The sequence below is a fragment of the Echinops telfairi genome, unplaced genomic scaffold (assembly GCF_000313985.2).
Source record: "Echinops telfairi isolate 266 unplaced genomic scaffold, ASM31398v2 ScPeMD7_7424;HRSCAF=8462, whole genome shotgun sequence".
NCBI lineage: Eukaryota > Metazoa > Chordata > Mammalia > Afrosoricida > Tenrecidae > Echinops > Echinops telfairi.
In genome coordinates, this window is record NW_022111324.1 from 29,519,677 (window position 1) to 29,547,456 (window position 27,780).

A 27,780-nucleotide genomic window follows, 5' to 3' on the forward strand; every position below is an offset into this window, starting at 1 on the left:
CCCTCTGCAAGGGGGTCTCCAGTGGCCTGCTAGTGGGCTTTGGGTCTCCACTCCGCACTCCCCACATCATTCACTATGGTAAGATTTTTTGTTCTGATGATGCCTTGTACCTGATCCCTTTGACACTTCGTGATCGCATAGTGCTTCTTCCATGTGGACTTTGTTGCTTCTGAGCTTGATGGCTGCTTGGTTACCTTCAAGCCTTTAAGACCCCAGAAGCTATACTTTTTGATAGCTGGGCACCATCAGCTTTCTTTGCCACATTTGCTTATGCACCCATTTGTCTTCAGTGATACAAGAGCATCCTCTTTATCCCATTAGCCTTCTTCACTTTCCCACATTATTTTGTCCCTCACACTCTCCATTGTCTGCACTGTAAAGCCAGAGCAGTGGAAGCAGTCCAGAGCAGTGGTACCACTTCTAAGAGCTGCTTCCTTTTCCTCTGAGCAGGGTTCCACTCCCTCCAATGTGTCCACCATGCCCCCAGCTGGGGTATTCTTATGGATCAATTAAAATTGTTCTGTGTAGAATGAAATATTGATTAAGCTGTCAGCTGGCAAAAATGGCATTCCAGTGTGTAGTGGAAGAGGGTCATTGCCTAGGAGAAACTGGTGTGCACGGTGCAGGACCTTGCATGCCTTTTTAACCATAGTTACGTCTGACTAGTGGGCAGGAAGATGCTTTAGAGTGCAACATCATGAGGCCCACAGTGTCTTTTTGACAATAATTGTGATGGCAGTGTGTTTTGATGGTGGAAAAATTATTTTAATGATCTAAGTGAGAGGTTGCACTTAATAGAACTGGGATAATGGTATTTTGAGTAGAATTCAGGAGCCACCAGGGAGAAGTATTTAAGAGGTAAAAGCTAGAGGCATGTTGGATGTGGGAGCTATGAGGCAAAGGGAAAGACTTCCAGGTTTCTAGTTCTGGTAGGCAGAAATGAAGACGCCATAAGTAATATGAGCAATGATGGAACAGACAGATCAGGTTAAGTCCAAGAATAAGGCTTTATATCTTTAATTCTTTGCTTTTTATATTTTTTATTTTGCATTTAGGGAAGTAAAGGTGGGCAAAAATAAGTTTGTTTTGTACATAATGAGTTCATTAGATCTTCAAGGCATTCAAGAGCAGATGCCTACGAGAACTCAGGTAGAGTTGGAGCTCACAGTTATAGATTAGGAAGACAATCTTATTAGTATATAAGCCAAAACCAAGGGAGAGATTAAAAATGCAGAATTAATTCAGACTGAATAAAATAATTGAATTCTTTCAAATGCATGATGCAGCAGTAGATCATATGTGGTCATATGACCAATCACCTATTTGTCATGTTTGTGCTACTTCCTTCTTGCAGTCTTGAGGTTAATATGGAATACGCCACGATGGCTGCAGGTGGCACAGCAGTTAAATCACCTTATTACTTGCCAAAAGGTCCATCAGAGAAGAATGTGTCAGACTACTGCCAGAAAGATGTGCAGCTCGGAAACCCATAGGGGCAACTCTCCCCTGTCCTATATGCTCATTTTGAGTCATAATCTATTCAAGGGCAGAAGTTTAGTTTTGGTTTTGGCATTATGGCTGCTACTCGAACTATTGAAGATAATCTGCTTCAAAGGACTTGAAATTACTTAGAGTACAGGATTGATGTGTACCATGTGACATGATGTTGCTGCTAAACTACACACATAGCTGTGATGATTCTTTAGACATTGGTTTTGACTGCAAGAGAAATATAATTTTAATGTATTTAATTATTCTTGAAGAATTCTGATAGTTTTATGATGTCCACAGAAATAGCCAGCAATTTAGTGATGAACTGAAGGGGAAAAAAATCTACTAAAATATACAAATAAGAAACATTTTAGGTAGGAAATCACAAGGGGATAATTCTGTAGACATACACAGACAAAAATCTCCCTGTCGATGAGTTGATTCTGATTTATAGTGACTCTATAGAGATAGTCTGACTCTTTCAGAAACAGATAGCTTCATCTTTCTCCCATGAAGCAGCTGGTGGGTTTGAACTACTGATCTAGTGACTCTCACCCCAGTGCCTAACTCCACAGCACAACCAGGGAAGGAAGAAAAGGTATTATATATATCTCCAATGAAGTGAAGATTGTGGAACAGCTCATTGAATTTGACACTGATGCCATTGCATGGAGAATAGACTGTTTATGACAGTAATTGAAGAAGTCAGAACACAATAGGTTGACATTTATGGGAAGATGATGGTGTTTAAAAGCAGTAAATATAAACTGCGTGTGTCTGCCCCACCCCCCTTCCCCGACCCCATTATGGTTGATGGAGAACAGGAAAGGTCTTGAGGAAGAGGCATGGTCACTTAAACTGTGTTTGTATTTTAGGATGGTTAAAGCTCAATTATATTTATAGGTTGAGAGGAAGTAGTCAGGGCAAAGTAAATGCTTAGAGATGCAAGTTTGGAGTGGGATGAAAAGTGAGAGGCATCTGAGAGGAGTTGGGATGGGGTGGGATGAAAAGTGAGAGGCATCTGAGAGGAGTTGGGATGGGGTGGGATGAAAAAAAGCAGAGCATATGGATGCTTTTCCCTAGGGAAGAATTTTAAAATAAAAAAATAAATTTTTTAAGTTGTGAGATACAGAGAAAGGAATTTGATGTGCTGGGTACTCTACAGAAAGTGTCCATGTTTAAGCAGTCATGTGAGAAATGGGAATTATGAACATGGATTCTTGTTTTGGATCAAGTCGAGAACTAAATAGAAGTTGGATTTTGCTTCAGCAATGTATAGCACAACAGTGATTCTTTTCAAAAATAAAAAGATATGAGAAGTTACATAAGATTTTAAAAGCGAAGCATTTAAAAGCTGCTGAGCTAGTCAGGTGGAGCGTCTCTGTGGTGTACCTGCTTTGCCCTTGGCTGCTGAGCTAGCAGTTCCAGGAGAAGGTCCTGGTAGATGGTTCCTATAACAACTCAGGCAGTGAAGCCCCGTGGCACAGTTCTGATCCCTAACAGAGGGGTTAGCATGAGTCGGAATCCATCCCATGGCAACAGATTTGGAATTTGGTCTAGCCAAATTCAACCCCAATTTAAAAGTTCAAGGTTTCTGATGAGAAGTCATTGAAGTAGACCTAGTGGGTGTTCTGAAAGTCTCAATACTTTTCTTTTGGTAACGAATAAAGTATTTTATTGACTGTTCCTTGCTTCAGTTCATCGATCTAGATTGCATATACTTTAAAATGAAAAGGTGCCTTTTTTTTTTTCAGGCAACAAAACATAATTTGATTATAACTTTCTTGGACATGTACTTGGTTCAGAGGAGGGACATAAAGAACAAACGCATTTTATTAGACTTTGTGTTTGAATCTTCTTCTGCCTTTTTTTTTTCAGGAAGAATAATGTGCATACTTATAGTCTAACAATCCTATCGTAGTATGGCCCAATTAATAAATAATTTAGAAGAAAATATCACTATTTTAAAGAACATTTTTCTGACAGTCCTCCCTACCACCCCACTCCAACCTCCGCCCCCCAACAAAACATGTCTATGCTCTAAGTAGGTCCCGTTGTTAGTGTGTGTTTAAGGGGAAGGGACTGGCAATTGTGAGGATGTGAGATATAGCAAAGAATGCACAGAATCAAGTTGAGAGTTTCGGCCTTCTCAGAGGACTTGGGAATATAACAATTGGATATCAAAACCAAGTTAGAATTTGAGGGGCCAAGATCTCAGATAAAAGGGAAGCAGAGAAAAAGAAGTCAGAAGTTAGTGGTTCCTCATAATACAATAGACAAAACCTTTTTTTTGAACAATGTCAATCATTTATTGGACATTTTTCACACAACCCAGGAAGTTTAAAAAAATAATTTACACTCATAATTATAGAGTAAACACTGATCTTTTAAAAACAAGATGATGTATATTATTTATTGTTTCAAAGCTGACAAGGGGGTATTTCTTCTGTGTGCTTAAGAATTACCAGGTCAAGTTGTTAGAAATGAGGATTTCTAAATCCTCTCTAAGGAATCTGATTGGTCTGCCTTTGTCACAAGCATGATAGATGAAGCTAATAAAGGTATTGAAGTGGATTACATTTCGAGGGACACTACATCAAAGTCATCAGTGGCCCTGAGTGGTGTCTAAGGTCCCACTTTTGGTGGGACAGTCCCGATTTTTGGCATTTTAAAAAAGACCCGATTTTTGGAAAGAATGCACTGCAAGCTAGGGAATGGTCTGTTTGGTCCATATAGACCAACTTTTTAATGCAGGACCCCCTGCGCACACACACCCACCCCCAGTCAATGGCGTCTCACTTTAAATCGGGTCACCTTATAACCACTTCTCCAAGAGCTTGGCCAGCTAAATCCACCCAGAGGTGCTTTCGAAGAAAGACTTGGCAATCTACTTTCAAAACATCAAAACCAAACAGACACCCATTGCTGTGACCTTGATTCTGATTCACAGCAACTCCATGGGACACACCACTGCCCAGTTTTACTCCTAGACTGTAGAAACCCTTTGGAACTCCGTTCTGTTTTGAAGCACGTGAGGTTGTGTGTGTTTGAACTTAAATTGACTCACTCTCATTTGACTTGGCTTGAAGCTCTTAATGGTTATAACGTAGCTATTCAGAATAATATGTTTTGGCTGCATGTTAGGGTGGATTTTCCTTCTGAGATTTTTTTGGCTGTGATTTGTTGTAATTCTTACAGTTTATGGTTCATCTTTATTTCAAGCCAGGGCCTCGAGTTGCCACTGAGCAAAGTGGATATTAGTAAGTAAATGGAGAATACTTGGAATAAAACAAAGAATTCAGAAGCTGCTGTAAGCTTCTATCATGAGTCACATAATGTATTACCCTGACAAAGCTCAAGTGACATGGACACCAGTTAGTGCTTTCAGCAGACGTTGAAACCTAAACTCCTGAGGTTTACGAGTGAGTTTTGTAATCCTGGAATTCAGGAGCTATTTCTAGTGCGTGTAGTCTCATGCCATCATTATAGGAGTACGAACGTGTATCCCACACCCCCTGCATTTTTGCTTGCCAAGATTGAGATGAAAGGATGAGATGTGAAAGAGTGACTGCCCACACATTACATTTACCCTTCAACACCTGTTTGGCTAGAAATAATCAAGCTGAAGATGAGTCAGAGACTTAGCACTCCATTCTCCCCACGCTATGACTTCACAAGGTCATAGGATAGGGCTCAGGAGCAAAGGGGAAAAGCAGAACATCCTTTTTAAGGAGCAAGCAGCATGGGGAACACATCTGACCACCTCTCACGACACAACAAAGGAGGCGGCTCCATCTCCACATCTGCCCCAGGTCAATTGCCGAAAGAGAGGGTCAGACGTGCCTCCGCCCCTTTTCTTATTCTGGCATCAATCATTCATTCCATCATGTCATTCCACTTCTGTGGGGGGTTCGATGTCATTGCAGCGAACACAGAACTCACAGACAATTCAATTACGGAAGTATACTGAGAGAGTTAATGGGTTACCCCAAGTCAGGATCAGTCAAAAATAAGGATACAGTGATTAGCCACGTTTCTCTCTTGTCCTCAGCTTCTGAGCCATGTGGCCCCTAGGCCTCTGCCTAGCGAGCGAGCTACACTGCCCCACAGCCTCAGTCTCATAGTCTTGGTCGTGCTCCTCAGTCCTGTCTCATGACCTACTTGCTTTGGCCTCAGGTCTTGACCAGATCCGAGTCTGGTCGCCTGGTTTCCATGCGGTAGCCTCTGGTGCCTCTGGTCTTAGTCTGGACCCGCTTCAGACAGAGATCTGGAACCTGCTCCACTGGTGCCTTTCTGATCCTGGGATTTCCCGTTCTCTGCTTCTGAGATGACTCTTACACAAAGAGGAAGGGCTTTAATAGAAATGCGGCTTTTTTCTTTCAATAAATCATGCCCCAAAAGAAACAAATAGTGGGGACTTATTTCACCTCATCTATTCAGGTGGCGACTCAGATTGCATTCTACTTTTGGTATAGTAGAGAACTCCCTCTAAAGTATCATTTTAACTATAGGTGTAGTAAGGTGACCAGACATCCCGTTTTTGGCAGGACAGTCCCGACTTTTAACAATTTTTCCTACGTCCCGTGGCATTTTTGAAAAGTCCCGATTTTTGGAAAGGATGCACGACAAGCTAGGTTATACGGTTTTCGGCTGCCATGTGGCTATTTCATCAGGATATGAGTTTTATCAATGGTGTCCCGCTTTACTAATGTTAAAATCTGGTCACCTTAGAGGCTTAAATTATCAAACATCACAGAAGGGATTATAGCTAGCAGGACAATATTAAGTAATTAACTACATGTCACCAATATTTAAATTATTGAAGAACTTTTTATTGTGAAATTTCTGGAGGATATTTGTCTCTCTCTATTTTTTTATTCTTAGTGCACATCTAGGAACTTCTCCAAAACATTAGGCTAAATTTTTTCTGTCAAAATAAATTGATTTCTTTCTTTTAAAAAGTTTTCAATCTGTCTGCCTGGTGCCAGTGAGGTTATGTTGATGTAAATAAAAAGTGAGCTAAGTCAAATGAGGATCAGAATTCAATTTTAAAGCACTATCTTAAGACTTTTTTTTAATCATCTCGACCCCACCAGTGCTACAGATATTTCTTAACTGGAGAGATTAGCAATGGTGCAAATTGCAATATCAAAATTTTCATTAATTGGGGTTTTCCCACTGAGCAGAACCTTTTGAAATCTTAATTTTGGTATTACTAAAGACACAAAGGCATAAACTAGAGACATTTCTAGCCAGTTATTTTAAGATGGTGACTCCCTTAAAATGACAATGAATAATGAGAATAGAAAGTGGTAGCTTTTGAACTGCATCCCAATACAAAAACTGCTGTCACTATTTGGAAGTATAAAATTGGTATTGTTCACTCATTCGTATGATTCCCTATTTTGTCAGGGATGGGATTTGTTAGCCCGTTGAGAACCTAAAACATTGAGAAGACAGAGAGATCTCTGACCACGTCATGTCACTCCAACTTGTTTTCTTTTCCTCCCAGGGAGCTTTACTTTCTGCTTTCTTGTTTGGCTCAGGAAGATTCCTCTTCTTCAAAGATTCAAATACAGATCAAGCCTCAAAGAGCGATTTCCCCACCTACAAGCTGACCTTCTGAGTCCTGTGTAATAATCGGGTGACGGAGATACTCGTCACTGGCGTAGAGTAGGTGTTTGTCTCCCATCACTCTTGCTTCTCAAATGAGCCCATTAACTTTGACTCACTTCCATAATTCAAATCTGCAGTTCAGGACTTGGCTCGTTTTCAAAGCCCAACTTCCTCTTGATGGGTCACTCCTGGCAAAAGTACTGACTGACATATTTGTGAAGTGAATGAATGGTGTTTACCATCTGCATGCCTCCTCTTTCCACACACTTTGTTTTCTACATTGGTGTGTGTGTGTGTGTGTGTGTGTGTTTGTGAAGCACATATCTAAGACCGCAAGCATAAACATATGAATTAGCCATATAAGAAATAACTGGCTGTATGGTTTAAATGATGGACAACTTTCTTTCTTTTAAAATATATTTAATGTGATGTTTCTATAGACTTTGCCCCTTAAAATCAAATGCTACTTTGACTCAGAAGAGGAAGGCATATTTTTCTTTATTAGGCGCTACCACCTGGCACCGTAAACATGAAGTTTACTTCTGATTTGCAGCTCTGAGCCCTGGTGTTGTGGCAGGGATGTGGTTAATGAAAAGGAGCCGTCACCGGCTGGTTGAAGATGTTGACACTCACCTCCTATCACATCCCTTTCTTTCTTGGCTAAGTTCCTTTTACCCTTTATCATTCTTTCTTCCTCATTCTTTTCATCTAGTTTGTTTTCCATGCACCCATTGAAAGATACAGATATTGAGTCAGACGTGATAATATCAACTTTTATTTCCCTAAAATCAAAATATGAGAATTGTAAGCAAATGACCCAGCTGGTTATTATAATCGGCTGGAATGTGTGCTTAAAAATGAAGGTCACTCATGCTGCTATAAGAAGGTCTGGTGATGTTGCTGGTATGCATTGGACTGCTAACCTCTGGGTGATTGTATCAAACCCACTCTCTGCTCCAAGGGAGAAAGATGAGGATGTTCACTCCCATAGAAATGTATAGCTTCGGAAACCCCTTATGGGATAGCTGGGTCAGAATTGACTCAACTATAGATCTACTGGTTACGGATCTAGGCCAAACAGGATCAGCGATCTGTGTTTTGAATAAGAACCTTAGACATTTCTGTTGTATCCTGTCTTCTGAGACCGTTACTGCTTTTGACCAAAGATGCATACGTTCAGAAAATGTCAATGCCTCATTTATAGATCTATTTATAGATCTTCCTGTTTTACAGTAGAAAGCACACTTAACAAAAAATATGTTGACCACAAAGAAGAATTATGCAAAACTATGAAGGAAACACAGCGATCCCATTATGTGCTGACCACCGTGTCATAAAAACAGTTTTTGTTGAAAAGCAATCATTTCAGACACTATTATTTTTTTAAACTTTCCTTTGTGTTTATTTTAGAAATCTTTTTTTCTGTGCTGGCCTCTGCACCACATGGTCTCTTTGCTCAGTCTCCTACCCTCCCTTTCTGTGGTCTCCCTCTCGCTCCTTCCCAGAACGCTCAGTCCGGCCTCGCCTTGCATCGCAATGCACATCTTATCGTCTTATCTTTATTACGTAGCAGCATGATGTCCTTCAGACTGTAATTGCTAAAATCTTGTCAGTTGACCACTCCCCCACACACTGGGCCTTATATGGTTTTCAACATGTTCTGTGGTGTGTGTGTGTCTCCTCTTTTTCTTCATCTTGGGGTTTACTTCTGATGTAGTTTATCATTTGTGGTCGCCCTCTTGAATTTTTATTATATAGTTTTCTGTTTTTCGGTAGATGAAACCCAGGACTAATGAACCTACAGAGACAGCAAGAAGAATAAGGGTCCTGGGGGGTGCAGTGGGGGAGCGGGGGGGAAAGGGGAGCTGATATCAAGGAGTTTAAGAAAAAAAGAATGTTTTGAAACTGATTGTGGTAGCAATTGTACTATGGAATGATATTATATCTGCCTTAACTCCCAATGCAATGATTTTGGGGGGTTAAAAATATATATAATTGTTGTGGTCGGACATCTTGGAATTTAGTTTGTGCTCTGATGCATGGATGTGATGTGGAATGGACTGCTTAACATCTCTGAGTTTCGGTTTGTGGCCTGGTACACCAACATAAAAAATATTTGCCTCATTGAACTGCTGTTAGATTTAACTGGGCTAATGTATATAAAAGGAGATCTAGTGGCACAGTGGTTAAAATACTACCTTGCTAAGCGAAAGGTTAGTGTTTTGAACCCACTAGGTGCTCTATGGGAGGAAGGTAAGGCAGATTTCTTCCTTAAAGTTTATAGTTTGGGAAAACCTATGGAAACTGTTCTGCACTGTCTTTTAAGTCACTACAAATCAGAATCAACTTGAAGGCAATGGCGTTTTATGTGTGTAAATTGTTTAAAACAGGTCCTGGCAGTCAGATACTGAGGTTATTAATTTTAATGGACTCATGACAAAGAATGTGTTAAAGGGAAAAACCGAGTCCTTATGCTCCAAATTCAAAATCAAAATCACTGCCGTTGTGTTAATTCTGACTTATCACAGCCCTAGAGGAACCTTGATGGTATAGCGGTTATACACCGGGCTACCCACTGCAAGGTCAGCAGTCTGAAGCCACCAGTGGTTAGTGGAAGAAAGATGAGGTTTTCTACTCTCATAAAGAGTTACAGTCTCCAAAACCCATTGGTGCAGCTCTATCCTGTAGGACAGGGTTCCTATGAGCTTTTAAGTCAGAAGATCTCAAATGTAGGACTAGTTGCTTTCTGTTGCAGTGGTTGCCAAGTGCCATTGGATTGGTTCTGAATCATAGCAGCCTTATATGCAACAGAATATAGAAACATTGCTTATTCTTGTGTTATCCTAACTCACAACTGTTCTGATGCTTGAGCCCATTGCTGCAGCCACTATGTCAATCAATTCATCTCCTTGAGGGCCTCTCTCTTTTCCACTGCCCCTTTACTTGACCAAGTATGATGTCCTTCTCCAGGGACTGGTCTTTCCTGACAACATGCTCTGTTGGTGGTTCTGAAAATATAAGGATGAGTGAGACTTCATCACTGATTTCAAGTTGTTCACAGTCCTAGAGGAGAAGACAGACAGACTTCATAAAAAATATGGTGTGTTCAATGTTATAAGATGATAAAGGATTTATGGGGACCACAAAATAAAGTGATCAACTTAACTGCTCTGAGTTAGTAATTTTGTTGTTAAGTCCATTTATAGTGGGAGGAAATGTAAATCTTTCCTCTATTTGCTATTGCTGCTATTTAGCACTGCACATACATTGTAATATGACACATACATAAGTTTATATAAAATAGAAAAGGCTTTTGCTTTCTTGACACACCTCACTTCCATCTGATGGTAAATTCTTTCTGTAAAAAATATCAAAATATGTAACAAATATTGAAATACATGTTGGCTACTAATGTGAATGCCAATCGTTAGGGTTATTTAGCACACAACCTGTGCAGTCATACAAGGACATCCTATAACAACAATGTCATAGGAACTTTACTACTTTAGTTAGGAAATAAAATAACAAAGATACACTTTCCAATCTAGATAAACATCAGGACCTTGAATACAAGCTGTGGTCAAGATTGCCCGCCTGGGGTAAAGGCCATGCTGTAGTTGTCTGGGTGAGATCGGCATGATTGCCTAGATATTAGATTAGACTGTTTAAGGCATTATATATGCCCTGTGGGTGAATGGGGAGTTCTGAATAAATCATCTAATAAGCGATTGCCTCTTGCAGCATGCATAATAAATATATAGTTATACAGCCTCCAGTGTGCTTGTATTATATGTTATATCATCTACTAGATATTTTTACTATGAAGGGAACTTCAAAAATCTCATATGCAAATGGAGTTAAAAGATAAGGAGATTTTCCCTCAAATTTCTTGGAAGCCTGCTAGTACATTACGGAGGATTCTGTGAAAATACCTGATGATATTTGATTCAAAGGAGCCAGCTCTGGATCCGTGTCTGCCTTCTGCTCAGATGGTTTTCCTTTCCGCAGTGGACACTCCAGACCCCTATGTCGAGCTTTTCATCTCTACCACGCCGGACGGCAGGAGGCGAACAAGACACTTCAATAACGACGTCAACCCTGTGTGGAACGAGGCTTTCGAATTCATTTTGGATCCTAATCAAGAAAACGTTTTGGAGGTAAGTGAATCATTTGGGGACTGTTTGATAGTTGAAATCCACGTTGAGAGAGAGGCTGGATGTTGCTCCCTTACAGCACTCCTCTAACCAAGTGTAATTGGAAGCCAGTGGGCAGCAAGGCAGGTTAGCTTGTAGATGGCGTCTATCAGTGAAATGCAGGCTTCAGGTAGAGCTTGGGGCAGTCTGCTGTGCTTTCCACAAGCTTTGGAGAAGATATGTTTTCTGTTGTAAAAAGGAGAAAGTACTTAAACAAAATTAAACAATTGTCCATTGTCTTTTAACAAGTTAACATCAATTTTTTTTTTCAAAATAAATGTGCTGATTTTTTTTTTTACATTTAAATGTCCCCCATCTTCCAAAAATAACATTCCCTCTGAAAGGGGATGAAACTACATTTTTGAAACAAAGATCGTTCAGTCAGGAAATTGAAAAAAGATCATTGTCATTTTAGCAACGAATAAGTACTAAGAAAGAGAAGTCGGGTATATGAGGACTGTTGCCTATGGAACAATCAAAGATGTGAAAGGACAGTTGAATATTATTTGGGAAATTTTTTTTCTTTAAGTGTGACAGAGACTTTAGTAAAATTTTAAGGTATTCACGGGGATTTTTATTTTTGTCTTCTATCTATCCGTTACTATGTACAGATCACATTAATGGATGCCAATTATGTCATGGATGAGACCCTGGGGACGGCCACATTTCCTGTATCTTTGATGAAAGTGGGTGAGAAGAAGGAGGTTCCTTTTATTTTCAACCAAGTAAGGAACAAATGAACTGTTTTTTCAAACTTATTCCATAAAGAAATCTGTCTTTTCTTAGAATTTGGGTTTGCCTCTTAGAAAATAGTTTTTGCTGCTGGGTGGTGATTGTATTTATGAATTTGCTTGTTTTTAAAGAGAATTTTTGATTTTGCAGAGAAAATTTTATCTTTCCTTCATTTCTTAATCTCATTTTAAAAAATCTGAAATTTATAAACTCTGTTTGATATATGTGTTAGGCTGGGCTGTCTAGAAAAAATAACCAGTGAAATTCATATCTATATGAAGGAGCTTTATATAATGGAACCTTAGATAAAGAAGTAACTTAATATTAAGAAGACATCCAGCCCAGACCAACTTAATTACATCCATGATCTGAGGGCAAGAGAGAGGGAGTTGAAGTTCTCATTGCTTCTAGAAGAGGTCACACCTTCAAGGAGGCATCATCAGGCTGTGACCAAATTGACAGGTTAGACTCCACCCCTACCCTTTAATACACACTCAGGTTGACACGAAATCTGTTGCAAGGTGTAGATACAACGGAGACGTGGATCTCAGTGGGAGACTTATTGCAGAACATTTGGGAGGATAAAGGGAGATGAAAAATCAAAAAGCAGAGAGAGAGAGTGGGAAAGAGAGGAAGAGAGGTCAATGAAACCTGCTGAGAAATCCGCAGTATCCCAAAATTATAAGTTATTCATCAGTGAAGCTTCTGTGGAGGAATAGCTTTGGTTTAAACAACCCTGAGCACATGAGGGTTGAAACGGTGAAGGGTTGGCCGGAATTGCCCTAAGTTACCATCATCTTCGTAATTCTAGGTTTCATTTCCTGACTTCCCTACATGTCTGAAATTTTGCTAGGCTATTTTGCAACAATAAAACTCTAGGAAATTTGTTTTAAAGAACAAATTCATTGCATGAAATTTATAAGATTTTAAGTAATTCACCGTGAGAAATGTAAGCAGTGAGTGGGTCATTGTCCAGAGAGCTAGCTATTACACATATTTTTTGGTTTTGTAAAGCTCTGTATTTCTGCACACAGTAGAGATAAACTTTTGAATTCATAACTTAGGAAAAATGTGCCTCTTCCTTAATTCTCACCTCCATATAGTGTTTCCTCACTTTGACCATCTCAAATGCTGCTCCTTCTTTATATTCCCATGACACTCATCTGCATATTCTCTGGACTAAATCACATATACTGTCCATTTTTTAAATCTTGTTCCTATAACTAAAACCCTATAGCCAGAAAAGCTGCACTACTGAGTTACAGAGTGAATACCTCGTTTATCTGTAATGCATGGATGGTAGACCTCTTCTTACAATGGACGGATGCCCCCAGAGTGCTTCTTGAACAGATGGCGCGATCAGAGCCGCTCTGGAGGGCTGGGCTCGAACATCCTGCTCATTTCTTCCTCGGCTTCAGGAATCATGTCTGTGTTTGTTTGAAACTAGCTGTGTCTCACAAAAGTATTCAGATCAGTACAAATTTTACTTTTCTTTCTTTTATAATCACTCAGACCCATGTGTAGGTCTGATGGGTAAGGAATTTGGATACTTTTCATGGCTCTATTTGGGTAGATGCATTTGAACAGGTTAAAAAGTGAACATGGCACTGTAAACCTTCCCATTTGAATTCAGACAGTTTGTATTTAAATCCTGCTCTGCCCCTTAGCATTTGTTTTACTTCAGGGAAATTGCATAATTACTCTGTGCCTCAGTTCACTCCTCTGTAAAATGGAGATCATATCATATAGAAAAGTCCTTCTATTAAATTAGTTAATTTTTTAATATGTACATATTATAGTATAGCATCCATTTGTCACTTTGTTGTACTGTGGTGGCTTGCATGTTACCATGATGTTGGAAATGGTGCCACCAGGATTTCAAATGCCAAAAAGGTGACCCAAGGTCAAAAATTAACAGCAGAGCTTCAAGATTAATATAGACTTAAAAGAAGGGACTGCTTTAGAAATAAGTGGCATGTGAAAATCTTATCAATAGGAATAAATCCACAATCAAGGCCCATGGAAACAGCGATCAAACAAAAGAACAACGTATCACATTAGGAAAATCTGCTGCAAAAGATCTCTTTACAGTGTTAAAAACAAAGGTTTTTAACACTCTCTGGGTGAATGTGAGCCTACTCCAGCCATGGCATGGTCAACCACCTCAAATCTGTGAAGAACTGATGCCTTTGAATTATCGTGTTAGCAAATACTATTAACTACACCATGGATTGGCAGAGAACAACAAATCTGTTTTGGAAGAAGCCCAGCCAGAACGTACTTTAGAAGTGGGGATGGCGCGATTTTGCCTCATGCACGTTGGACATGTCATTAGGAGGAACCAACATCTCGAGAAGGACATCATGTTTGGGAATGTAGGAGGTCAGGGGACAATGGGAAGACCCTCAAAGAGAAGATTGACACAGTGACTCCAACAATTGTCTCACACCTAGCAACAATTGCGAGGCGGTATGGGACCAGTCCGTGTTTCCTTTGTGATTTAGAACCGCCTTGATGCAGCTAACAACAATGACATCAGAATTATAATGTGTGATAAAAGGTATATATTTTAATACTGTATATTACTTAATTTAACCAATTACATAAATGTAATTATTTATTTAAATAACAGAACAATATACAATTAAATAATATGTCAAATTTATTATATAAAATAGAAAGTGTAGCATTACTTAAATGTTTATATATGAAGGAACTTAAAAAAGTTTGTGGAAAACAGAATGAAAAGATAATGGAATTTCCCATAAACTTTTTGAAGCCCCCTTATATTTATATAGTTATTTTATTATACATTAAATACCACTCTTGCAAGCCACGGTGGGTAGAGGGCTACGCGCTGGGCTGCTAAACGCAAGGTCAGCCATTCAACACCACCAGCCGCTCCCTGGGAGCTAGATGAGGCTTTCTACTCTCATAAATATCACTCTTACCCACTGTCACTGAATTGATTCCAACTCATAGCAAGCCTGCAGCACAGGGCGAACTGCGCACGCTGGGGTCTGAGTTTGGAACTTGTGGGAGTAGAAAGCCCCAGCTTCCTCCTGAGAAGGCTGGAGGGTCGCATTGCTGTCCTTGTGATTGGAAACCCAATGTGCAACTGCTACACCACCGAGTACTGTGCCACTGCTTTTTATATTAAATATGCAAATTCCATGATTGATCTACTCACATGTTTATATTAAATTTATATGTATATTAAAATACATAGAAAAGGATGGTAAGTATTGGCATATACAGTATACATATATATGCATGTATATGTACATACATACATGTAGTTTTCAGAATAATGCCTGGAGCATTTCAGAATAATGCCTGGAGCATACTAAGCACTATATAAGCGTTTGTTGTTATTGTTTTCATTATCGTTGTTGCTGCTGCTGTTACACCCTGAGAAAAGGGTAGGACTTCAGCAGGCAGAGAAGCAGTCGTGAGTTTTCCAAGCAGAAGACATTACAAAAGTATGTGGTTTTGAAAGAGAACAGCAAGTTGGGGCGCCACACCTGCTTGGCAGGTTTAGTTTGGAGGAATCGGGTAAACAGCTGAGAGGTCGTCAAAGGCTTAGCTTTGCTCGCTTTACCTATTCGCTCCCTGGTGCTCGGCTAGGAGCTCAGCGGTCCACCCTTGAGGACGTTGACAGCGGAGGCTGGCTTTTCCAGTGGCACGGTGGTCTCCGCTCCGTAGTTGATGATGGAGGGAAAGCACATTGCTGGCTTCCTGCCATGTCCTATGGTGGGGTGTAGAACCCCGCGGGACTCAAAAAAAGACTCCACATTCCCGAATTTAAATGAGCTGACATCATTATTTTCTTTAGCGTGCCTGAGAAAATAGTTGGCTAAGAAGACTTCCTTTTTGTCTCTGTTCTGGAGAATCCTTTGCAAGTTTTCTTTGAATGGAGGCCTTTGAATTAGTGAACCGTGGCAGTGGTGGGGAGGAAGGTCATTCACCGAGTGATGACAGAGTGGAAAGTACCCTAGGCAACCCAGCCAGCTTCTTCGGAAATCGGCCTCCATGTCTTCAAGGATGAGGACATCGGATTACAGCCTCTATAAGGGCTGTCAGGGGAAATGTGGGAGAAGATTCTTAAACAAACGTTGAAGGTGGCTGTGGCAATTGACTGAGAAGGGTGCTTGGATTGAATACAAAGGAAACAAATGCTTCAAGCTAAGATGTAACTGACTGGCAAACTCCTTCAAGCTTTTGTCTTTCCAGTGTTACCATGGATTCCTGGTGTGGCCAGGAGGCGTCCAGAGAAAGATTAGAAGCCTCCAAATGGGAATTGCTGGGCTCCTCAGGGTCTGCGCTACTCATTGAGGGCAGGAAGTAAGAATTGGGAGACCTGGACCCTAAATGTGTCGGTCATTATTTCATCAGAATCTTTGAATTGTCATTATTTCTTTTTGACTCTGATTTCCTTTATCGCATGTGAAAATCTTGATGAAAGTAGTTCTAAGATACTTGCTGAGAGGTGTAAGACAGTGATTCTAGAAAAATTCATTATCTTTTAGTTGCCTGTAATCACCCAGAAGCTCTAAAATGTCCCCATTTCACAGATATATTATGTAAGTAATACAATTGCTAAATAAAAATTAATTTCGAAATACTAACTTGCCACTAGATTGATGTATTAATCTGAGAGGAATTTGAGTACTTATTCTCTTACTAGAATCCCACTAATTTTAAGAAGCTGAAAAGTTGTTCCATTGCTGGGGGACAATCATTTGTTTAATATGGGATAGACATTCATATTAGAGTGATAAATAATAGAGCAAGCAATATTATGAGGCATCCTTTCACTGAATTTCTTACTTAGAATTGATATTTTAAACACCTGTTATGTTCCAGGCAGTGGCCAAGCAGCAGGGAAAATTCCAGACAATGTTCTAACTCTCAGGGAGCTTGCATTGTGATAAGGAAGATAAAAAGACAACAGTGATACATCGACAACCAACACAAGATCAACTGATAAGAACTGTATAGACAATAAAACAGGCTGGAATTTTAGAGGACAGTGGTGGGCAATTAAAGTTTGGTTGGTCAGGGAAGGCCTCTAAAGTATTACATTCCCATCCCCGAATTCTATTAGTAAAAATTTCCAAAAAAGTTGATATAACTATACAGTTAAATAACTTCAGCTTAGCGCTTCATTAATATTTCTTGTACTTTCATGGTTAGATATTTCTCCATCTGTTCTTCAAATCATCTGGTTTTTGATCCATTTAAAAATTGCAGACTCTGGTACGCTTTATTCCTAAACTTCAGTATGTTATGATCTAGAGTTCAGTACTTATGTTTTAAGTGCTAAAGGAATAGTGCGGATGATATGGGCAATGAGAATGATAAGCAGAAACTTATTTATTTATTCACCTTGAACAAATAACTGTCGAGTACGTACTGTGTGGCAGAGAGTTTGAGGCCCCGTCTATTAAGTAATGAGGGAGCCCTGCTGGAGTCTGGGGTTTTGAGTTCGTCTGCTCTCTGCAAGGCCAGCAGTATGAAACCAGCAGCTGCTCCTTGGGAGAAAGAAGAGGCTTTCTATTTCCATAAAGAGTTACAGCCTCAGAAACCCACAATGGAAATTCCACCCAATCCTATAGAGTCACTATGAATTGGCATAGACTTCATAGCACTGCGTTATTAAGAAATGGACCAAATGAACGGTATTTGCCACATTCTATATTCTATTTAAGAAGATAAAAAAGAGGCAAGGTCAATAAGTAAGAAATATTTTTCTTAGGTAGTGATAACTTGTAAGAACCAGACCAAATCCATTGTGAGTCCACATATGTCAAAGGAGGCTGTGCTCCTTGGCATTGTAAATGGTGGAACTTTTAGAAGTTGATTGCCGGATCTGTTTTCTAATGCAAATCTGGGTGCACTTGAACTGATGATATTTTGGTTAACAGACAAGTGCATTAACGTTTTTGCACCACCCAGAGACTCTATCTAGTGATAAGTGCTAACTTATTCAGGGAAGGAAGGTAGGAGGCCACATATAGGTGTGTGAAAGGTAGGAGGCCACATATAGGTGTGTGAAAGGTGCCACAAACACAGTTACAAATACATGCCTGGGGTTATCTGAGGACAGAAGGCACTGGGATGAGAAAGATTATGAAGTGCAAGTATGGTTGGTATTGGGTAAGGTCAAGGAGGGGATTGTGGCTGGAATACAGAGAAATAATAGTAGGGAAAGTAGTAGGAGACGAAATCAGAGAGGTGAAGAAGGGACTGGAGGGACATCACTCTGGATTCTAATGGAAACCAGTGCCTTAAGGAAATCTTTAAATTAAGAATGAGGTTCTTCACCAACGGCAAGGGACTAAAAAGGAAAAAAACCTCTTCAAAAAGCCGTGTCTAGACAAGTTTGATGGGAGCAGAGCGTTCATGTGTGAAGGAAGGACTGGTACACTGGAATCAGACCACAACAGCTCTTAAATATAACATTTAGAAATTTGAATGTAATCTTACTGAGAGTAGTGAGTCATGGAAAGTTTTTTTGATCAAGTAATAGGGAAATTTATATTTGATTTTTTCCTCAAAAGAATGAGCAAGCAAACTATGAACACGTAAAGGTTAAAAAAACAACGTTGCGATTGAAAAGGAAAAGGTTGATGCAGTTACAGTGAATGGCTTCGGTGGAAGATGACTGGTGTGGGGAGGCAGGGTGACTCGCCGAGTGTGAAGTGTGGAGACGCTTTAATGGGTCAATACGCTTTAAAGGAAATGATTGCTTAGCAGCAGCAAGGATTAGATAGTATTAGAGAGCATGTGTTTAAAGTACTTTTTATTTTTTTCATTTCATTGGGGGCTCGTACAACTCTCATCACAATCCATCCATCCATCCGTTGTCAAGTACATTTGTACATTTGTTGCCATCATCGTTCTCAAAAAATTGGCTCTCTGCTTGAGCCCTAGGTATCAGTTCCTCATTTTTCCCTCCCTCCCTAATCCCCCCTCCCTCATGAACCCTTGATAATTTATAGATTATTATTATTTTGTAATGTCTTACACTGTCCAACATCTCCCTTCACCCACTTTTCTGTTGTGCATCCCTTATGAAAGAGGTTATATGTAGATCCTTATAATCGGTTTCCCCTTTCTACCCCACCCTCCCTCCACTACAGTAGCTTTTCATTCTTCCCCAGACTCTATGATTTATCATTCACTTTTAGGAAAAATACATTATTTTTGAAAAAATTATTTTTTTTCTGAAAAAATTTTTTTGAAAGACTGTTCTAAGTTAGCTGGCTCTACAGTTTTTGTTTCCAAGTTGAGATTCATGAAGTCAGGATTACGTTGTGTCCTTTAGAGTCACCATTTTAGAGCCATCAGAGTGTTAGTTGAGAGAAGGGATAGCCTCCCGTGCTGACCCCAAGCTGAGAGTCAGGTTCACAGTGTGCATGCCCACCAGGATCCCACTACTACCTGTGTGAGGTGGGGCCAGTTATTTACTCTCGCTGTGCCATACATCTTCATGTATAAGAAATGCCCCTTAAAATGACGTGACATTTATACTTGGACACTGTGAGAACACTTCCTGAACTGGTGAGCAATTACCAGTGAGCAAATATTACATATCCTCATTATAATTGTAACTGGCCAGATTTAACTATGCTTCATTCGAACAGATTTAGCTGAGTATCAAACTTACTTGTTTGAATTGGTTGATCAAATTTATTTAAATACCACATTTAAATATGATACAGCCTATACAGTTACTGATCATGTGTGTCATGACAGTTCAGAAATGTTTTAGTTATCTGTCCTTGCGTATATCATACTGTAAGGCTGAGTGTCAGGAAAGGTATGCATACCCTTTCCACAAACTGAGAAAATCATCAGATTATCTGGATTATATGAAGAAAAATGTGGCATCAGGATTGGAGAAAGGCTTATTAACAATATGAAATGATACAGCTTTGCTGGCTGAAAGTGAGGAACAATTGAACCACTTGCTCATGGATGAAGGACTGCAGCCTTCAGTATGGATTACAACTCAATGTTATGAAGACCCGAATCCTCACAATTTGACCAATAGGTAATATTATGATAAATAGAGACAAACTTGATATTTTCAAGGATCTGTCTTGCTTGGATCCACAATCAATGCTCATGAAAACAATAGTCAACAGATAACAAGATGTAGTGTATTGCTGCACAAGACTTCTTTAGAGTATTGAAAAGCAAGGATATTATTTTTAAGACTAAGGCCCATCTGACCTAAGCCGTAGTATTTTCAATTCCCTCACATGCACGTGAAGTTGGACATAGAATAAAGACAATGGAAGAAAAATTGATGTGTTTGAATTGTGTTGCCAGAGAAGAATATTGAAAGTACCATGGACCACTAAGAGGACAAATTTTTCTGTCTTGGAAGTAGTATGGCCAGAGTGCTCCTTAAAGGCAAGGAAGATGAAACTTTTCCTTAAATATTTTGGGCATATTGTCAGGAAAGTCCAATCTCAGAAAGTCATCATGCTTAATAACATGGAGGGGCAGCAGAAGTGAGGGAAGCCCTCATCTGTTTTGCTTAGGGTTGCTCTGGGTTGGAACCAACTTGATGGTACCTTAAAACAACAACTATATATACAAAACATAGGTTATTCAGCCATTTTGTTCTGATGATGCCTGATATATGATCCCTTCGACACCTCGTGATCTCACAAGCTGGTGTGTTTCTTCCATGTGGGCTTTGTTGCTTCTGAGCTAGATGGCCACTTGTTTATCTTCAAACTTTTAAGACCCCAGACGCTATATCTTTTGATAGCCGGACACCATCAGCTTTCTTCACCACATTTGCTTATTCACCTGCTTTGTCTTCAGTGGTTGTGTCAGAAAGGTGAGCATCATAGAATGCCAATTTAATAGAAGGAAGTATTCTTGCACTGAGGGAGTCCTTGAGTGGAGGCCCAATGTCCTGCTGCTACCTCAATAAAGATAGTGATTCTTGAGGAAAAGGAAAATAATAAACTGAAATATGATGGATCAGCTATCCAAGTTATCTTTTATTGAAAGCGAATGAAAGTTGTAAATACTGGGATATATTACTAAGAATGACCTGATATATTTTTAAAGCTCTTTCCTACTCCTAAATAGCCTAAGTTTAAAATAATGTGACTATGTACATCTGTTTGGAATAATCAATGTAAAGTATCTCCTTATGCCAGGCACTTATGCCAGGTTTTTTTTGCTGAAACAGCATTATTGTAAACAACCCTGCAAAGTTTATAAGACGATGAAAGGGTTAGGTTCTTTAACATTTTCTTTGAATCTATAGGTGTTTTAAAATAGCATCTTTCTTCTAGTATTTTCTCCCACTAACCAACTTCCAGTGTACCATTGTATATGGTTTTCCTCTGTGTAATGCAAAGAGGAGATTGTTGTTTTCCACAATAGTGTACAATGAGCAGAGGCTGCTTCTGCTATTTGGAATTCGTATAAGAAGTGGAATTGTATCATTTGTTCTGGCTCGTGGTTTGGTATTACAGAGCTAAAGAGAACTGCGGAGATTTGGCCATCCTTCCTTCTAATTACCTTTGTGTAATACAAGCATGAAGGAAACTGGTAAAGTACAAATGCAATGTGTGGGAAGGAGTTTACAGTAATTGTTAATGCCTCAGAAGAAGTACATATTTTTGTGACTGCTGTATCCGAATGAGATGTACCAGTTAAAAGGTGTGGAGAGATTTTCAATGTCAAGGTTCACAGCATGTCTAAACATAACGCATCAATTGAGAAGGTTTAACATCATCTTCTGACAGTAGAGGCCTCTGCAGAGCCACATCTGGAAATAAGAATCCATGTCCACATGAAAAGAACCATGGAACCCTAAAATATTCAGACTTGTAGACAATCCCATGTTTCTCCTGGCCTTTAATTAAAGAATCTTCTCAGTGTGATGGGATCATGAGTTCCTTAGTCCAATATTTGTTGATGGTTATGAAAAGCACATTCTTTTTTTTTCTGATTACTTCATTTAATTTTATTTTATTTTGTTATTTCTTTGCTTTATGTTTTTTCCTTTTTTATCATTTTGTTAGGGGTTCATATGACCCTTATTATAATCTATACATACATTAATTGTGTAAAGCACATTTGTACATTCATTGCCCTCATCATTCTCAAAACATTTGCTCTCCACCTAAGCCCCTGGCACCAGCTCCTCAATTTTTCCCTTCCTCCCTGCTCCCCCTCCCTCATGAACCCTTGATAATTTATAAATTATTATTTTGTCATATCTTGCCCTGTCTGACATCTCCCTTCATCCACTTTTCTGTTGTCCGTCCCCCAGGTAGGAGGTCACATGTAGATCCTTGTAATTGGTTCCCCCTTTCCAACCCACCTTCTCTCTACCCTCCAAGTATCGCCACTCACACCACTGGTCCTGAAGGGATCATCCGTCCTGGATTCCCTGTGTTTCCAGTTCCTGTACCAGGAACATCCTCTGTGCCAGTGTACATCCTTTGGTCTAGCCAGACTTGCAAGGTAGAATTCGGATCATGATAGTGGGGGAAGGGAGAAGCATTTAGGAACTAAAGGAAAGTTGTATTTTTCATCGTTGCTACAACGCACCCTGACTGGCTCGTCTCCTCCCTGAGTCCCCTCTGCAAGGGGATCTCCAGTGGCCTACAAATGGGCTTTGGGTCTCCACTCCGCACTCCCTCTCTCACTATGGTAAGATTTTTTGTTCTGATGATGCCTTCCTTATACCTGATCCCTTTGACACCTCGTGATCGTACCAGCTGGTGTGCGTCTTCCATGTGGGCTTTGTTGCTTCTGAGCTAGATGGCCGCTTGTTTACCTTAAAGGCTTTCCTTTGATGTATTAAATCATCAGGAACCAGTAGGTATTGAATATAATCAGGAACTAGTATTTTAATGTATAAATATGAAAATATATACTTTATAAATAAATATATTTATATAATATATTTAACATTATACTTATTTTAATATATAAATCAATTTGGGAAGCAAGCTTTTACTTCAACTTTATTTCCCCCATGAAATCAAAAGGACATTTTAACTTTGATTCCTTCCATTTGTTGGAAAATTCCATGCTGAACATTGCTCATTTTTTCACTTCCATATGCCTATGATGGTAGTATTTTATGGGTAAAAAACTTAAAACAATCTCATTTTAATGGCAGGTATTATATTTCTTGAATACATAGATCATGTTTGTCTCTCCCCCAAAGCCCATTGCTATTGAGTGTATTCTAACTCATAGGGAACCCAGAGTGTAGAGCAGAATTGCCCAATGTGGTGTCTGGGGCTTTAAATCTTCATGGAAACAGGTGGCCACATCTTTCCCCCACAGAGTCTTGGGTCCCCACTGGCTAACTTTTTGGTTAACACTTGAGTGCTCAGCCCCTATACCACCAGGGATCCTTATGTTTGAAATAGCACTGACTATATAAAAAAAATACATTCCTTTTTTGACCTAATCTAACTAGTCTATCTTTTTTAGGTCACTGAAATGATTCTCGAAATGTCTCTTGAAGTTTGGTAAGTGTTTTTCTTTAGTTGCGAAATATCCATTGATTAACAATATACATTATTATACATGAAATAATGAACCCAACATAAAAAATCCCCTTGGTTACTTTGATTTTTGAATAGCTACAGCAATAACCACTATAATTCTATATTGAATTTTTAATTAGGTGGGCAAATAATAGCTTTTGAGATGTACCTTTTAATGAAATGGTTGTAATTATTTGTCTATACTTTATTATAAATTCGAATAGATTTTCAAAGTTAGGAAGGTTTACCTAAATAGGAAATCATAGCAATACATTTTTATAAATGGAAAAATTAAAATATGATTAATTTTGTTCCTATTGTTGTGCATGACTATAACTAGTCAAGCCCCATGGTCTGTCATCCCTTTCAGAGTGGCCTAGAAAACACTCTGTTGAAAAGTTGTTCACTGGAGCTGATGGTTCTCAGGGGTCAACAAGTTACCTTGGCAATTACTTGACCTTTGAACTAATACTGAGATCAGTAAAGACCACCCCCTATGAATTTCATTGTGGTTTTTGAACTTCTCTTTGGAAGTCGGTTTCACTAACGTTATAAATGAAGATTTCTCACCAAAAACATACCATTTAGTGTAAATTTCTTGTAATTACACAAATATACGGTAAATAGATATATCTGATACTGTTGTTTCCCTGTTATTTTTATGATGATTTGACCTAGTAAATAATTAGCATAAGCTATCACCCTCCTTCAATATATGTCAGGAAATAACAAAAGACAAATTAAGTTGTTTTGGATTATGTTGATCTGTGCCTAAAATTGGTATATTTTGGCTTGAGATTAGAAATCAATTTTTTTTGACTGTCATGGTTATCGTGATGTTAGAAGCAGGATTAACCAAAGTGGTGAGGCTTCAGCACAAGTTTTTTCCTCAGACAGGCTGGATGAAGGAAGAGATGATCCACTTCTGAAAAATTAGCCACTACAAACTTATTAATAGCAAAAGAACTGTCTGATATTATGCCAGAATTTGAGCTTCTAAGATTGGAAAACACCCAGAATATGACTGGGAAAGAGCTGCTTCCTTAGAGTGACATGTAACTGAAATTGACTGAGCAAAGCTTTGGGGACCTTTATTTGCTGATGTGAATACCTTCGTGAATCAGTTGACTTGTTTGGTATGCTTATTGTATCCATCGTCTTTGTAACTCCCACCAAAGGGCTGGTGGGAGCATACAGATAGACCGTCTTGGAATACAATGTGGAGATTGGTCAGTTTTGTCATTCCACTGAGTATAAAGTAAGTCATCTCAGAGGCAACAACAGAGGCTCTCATCTCCATCAGAAAGAAAGACTTATGAGTGGCGCACATTGTGGACCACAAGTAGCCTGCATGCACAGAGCAGCCATGGCGGCAGAAGACGTGGCAAAAGAGACAGCTACACTGAGCACAAGAGAGATCGGCGGGTTACCCAGGCCATAAACCAAATAAGCAGAACCTGGATTCCTAGTGAGGCGTCTGTTGAGCACTTAAAGGACTTGTCATACTTGCACAAGTAGAGCAGAGGCCAAGGGCTACGTACCCGAGGGACCCAGGACCAGAGAGAGACATGCTTGCAGACATTGCTGAAATGAGGCTGTTTTAAATGGGAAACTGTTGGTTTTGATCCTAAAACGTAACATGGTAGTTTCTCTAATAACTTCCATTCAATTGAGTATGTTCTGTGAACTTCAGGGGACTCATAAAGCCAGCAGAGAAGTCGCATGCTATGGAAGAGATAGTTGGTATCAGAAAAGGTGTCAGAGCTCTGCCGGGTGGCGGATTGTCTCATCTCTGTCTCACAGCACTGGCCTTGGCTGGGGATTTTCCTCCTTTCCCCTGGTGAAATCAGAGGATGCCAGATGAGGTCCCATATCATTCTTGCACCTATTTTCAACAACGTGCATGCACAAATGCTGCAAAAACAGGTGGACCTCTCCATGCGGGATATACGTGAATCAGTTCAACTAGATGATGGAAAGAGATAATCGCATCAGCAAAAAACAAGGCCAGTTTATGTTGAATGAGCAGAAAACAAAAATAAATCCATGAGAGCTAACATACAGCCTTGAATAGATCCCACTTGAATTTAGAAACCATTTCAGATTAGATTTACCTCAATGAACAATAACGACGGAGGATTAGGCAGCGTATGATGAAGAACCAAACACTTTAAAGGAGGCCGTTTCAGTTGCATTGAAGGCCTGGGTGAAAAGCAAGGCTTGGGAATTGATGGAATATAACGAAAGTGCTTCGACAAACAGCTGCAGCGTTGGAGGCTCCCGTTCATCTGTGCCAAGAAATTTGGAAGGCAGCAAACTGTCAACCGTTTGGAAGAGATTCACATTTGTGACCATTCCAAAATAAGATGTCTCAACAGAAATGAAGAACTAATCAAGCAATAGCATCAGTATCACACAGAAGTAAAACTTTTGCTAAACATAGTGTTGGAATGGCTGCAGGGGCACATAGGCAGCTTCCAGACATTTAAGCCAGAGTCGGAAGGAAGAAAATATGGTATATGGGATATCCTTGCAGATGTCAAAAGGATCTTGATTGAAACCAGGGTATACCAGATGCTTACTTGTTTTATTGATTATGCAAAGTTATTTGATCGTGTGGATTATAACAAACTATGGACACAATTACAAAGAATGTAAATCCACAAATTAATTGTGCTCATGTGGAACCTGTGCACAGACCAAGATGCAGATGTTGGAACACAACAAAGGATAGTTGATGGTTTGAAACAATGGAAAGTTGTGTATAAAGTTGGATGTTTTCACTATAGTTATTCTATGTTTGCTGAGAAATAATCTGACAAACTGGAATGTACAATGATAAACAAGGCTTCAGGATTGGAGAAAGGTTTATTAACAACTTGCAACATGTGGATGACACAATTTTGCTTGCTGAAAGCCAAGAGGATGTGAAGCCCTTACTGGTGAAGATCGAAGAATACAGCCTCTAATGTGGATTTCCACTCAATGTAAAGACAATAAAAGTACTCACAACTGGACCAATAGACAGCATCATGGTCAGTAAAGAAAATATTAAAGTTGAACAAGATTTCATTTTTCTGGAGTCCACAATCAAAACTCATGAGAGTGGCCAATTTCCCTTAGGCAAATTTCCAGCACCAAACTTCTTTAAAGTGTTAAATGGCAAAGGTGACAGCAATAATAAATACACAGAGCTTACAGATTCATAACCATTTTTTCCACCATATTGGCTTAGACTGAACCAGTTTGAACCAGTTCAAAGTCTTGCTACCAATCTCTGGACCATGTTCTCTGTAGTCACTTTTGATCACTATAATAATAATCTCAAAAACAGTAACTTAATTTTTCTCTTACACACTATTGGCAGCATACTTATATCATAACCGTATCTCTTGCCCTGGATTTTGAACATCATCTGAACCAGCGCTGTCCTGCTCATGATAGTAGAATCCTGTTTAATTATGGTGGCGACAACACCACTTTGAATGTGTGTCACTCTCCTACAATGCTACCAATAATCCACTCTCGCATCAGCTCTTGAAAGGGCTTACTACACCTCTGGGCTTCTCATTCCACAGTCTCAGTCTTTAATGTTTACTGTTGTGATACTGTGTCAAATTTGTCAAGTTGTAAAGTTCTTGTCTGTTCTGTTTTGCTTGGTGGGCCATTAACAGAATTAATTAAAAGGGCAAGTAGGCTTTGTCCATAAAGTTGGATGTCCATAATTTGGAGGGGGTGGTGCTGTATTGCCAGGATTGTGGAGAGAGACATACATTCAAAGGCACAGTTGGCTGCCACCTTTGATTCTTTGATCGTCTGTAATTCTTCAGGTCACATTCGGTTGCTGTGCAACATGCTTCATTGTCCTTGTTTTCTGAGACGCAGAATCTATGCAGTGCATCTGCCTCTAGCTTTCCTGTTCACCCATGTTGTACCAATCCAGACCTCTGCTGGTTTGGCTTCAGCAACCACGACTGAACCAGGAAGAACTGGTTTGAAGCTCGACTTTGTAGTCTTTTCCATCCTTTTAGGCTTTACAAGGAAGGAACACACTCAACTAACAGAAATAAGGCTTAAATCTATTTCAATCTCAAGGAAAGAACTTAGTTTTAGGAATGATGGAGGGACACTATTGTATTAGTGATATTTTTGACTATTACATTTTTTAATTTGTTCACAATATAGATTTCTAGTTTTTTAAT

General features: G+C 39.4%; 1 protein-coding gene and 1 pseudogene across 1 annotated transcript in view; one reads left to right on the plus strand and one right to left on the minus strand.

Moving 5' to 3' along the window:
- The window catches only part of LOC105978977, a 9,231-nt pseudogene extending 1,400 nt beyond the window's left edge, over nucleotides 1–7,831 (minus strand).
- Nucleotides 1–27,780, plus strand: part of PLA2G4A (phospholipase A2 group IVA) — a 166,463-nt gene that overhangs the window by 53,334 nt on the left and 85,349 nt on the right. Inside the window, exons 4-6 of the mRNA XM_004706661.2 lie at nucleotides 11,116–11,264; nucleotides 11,912–12,025; nucleotides 23,523–23,560. Coding sequence (XP_004706718.1) covers nucleotides 11,116–11,264; nucleotides 11,912–12,025; nucleotides 23,523–23,560 — 301 coding nt within the window. The remainder of the gene's footprint in view (nucleotides 1–11,115; nucleotides 11,265–11,911; nucleotides 12,026–23,522; nucleotides 23,561–27,780) is intronic.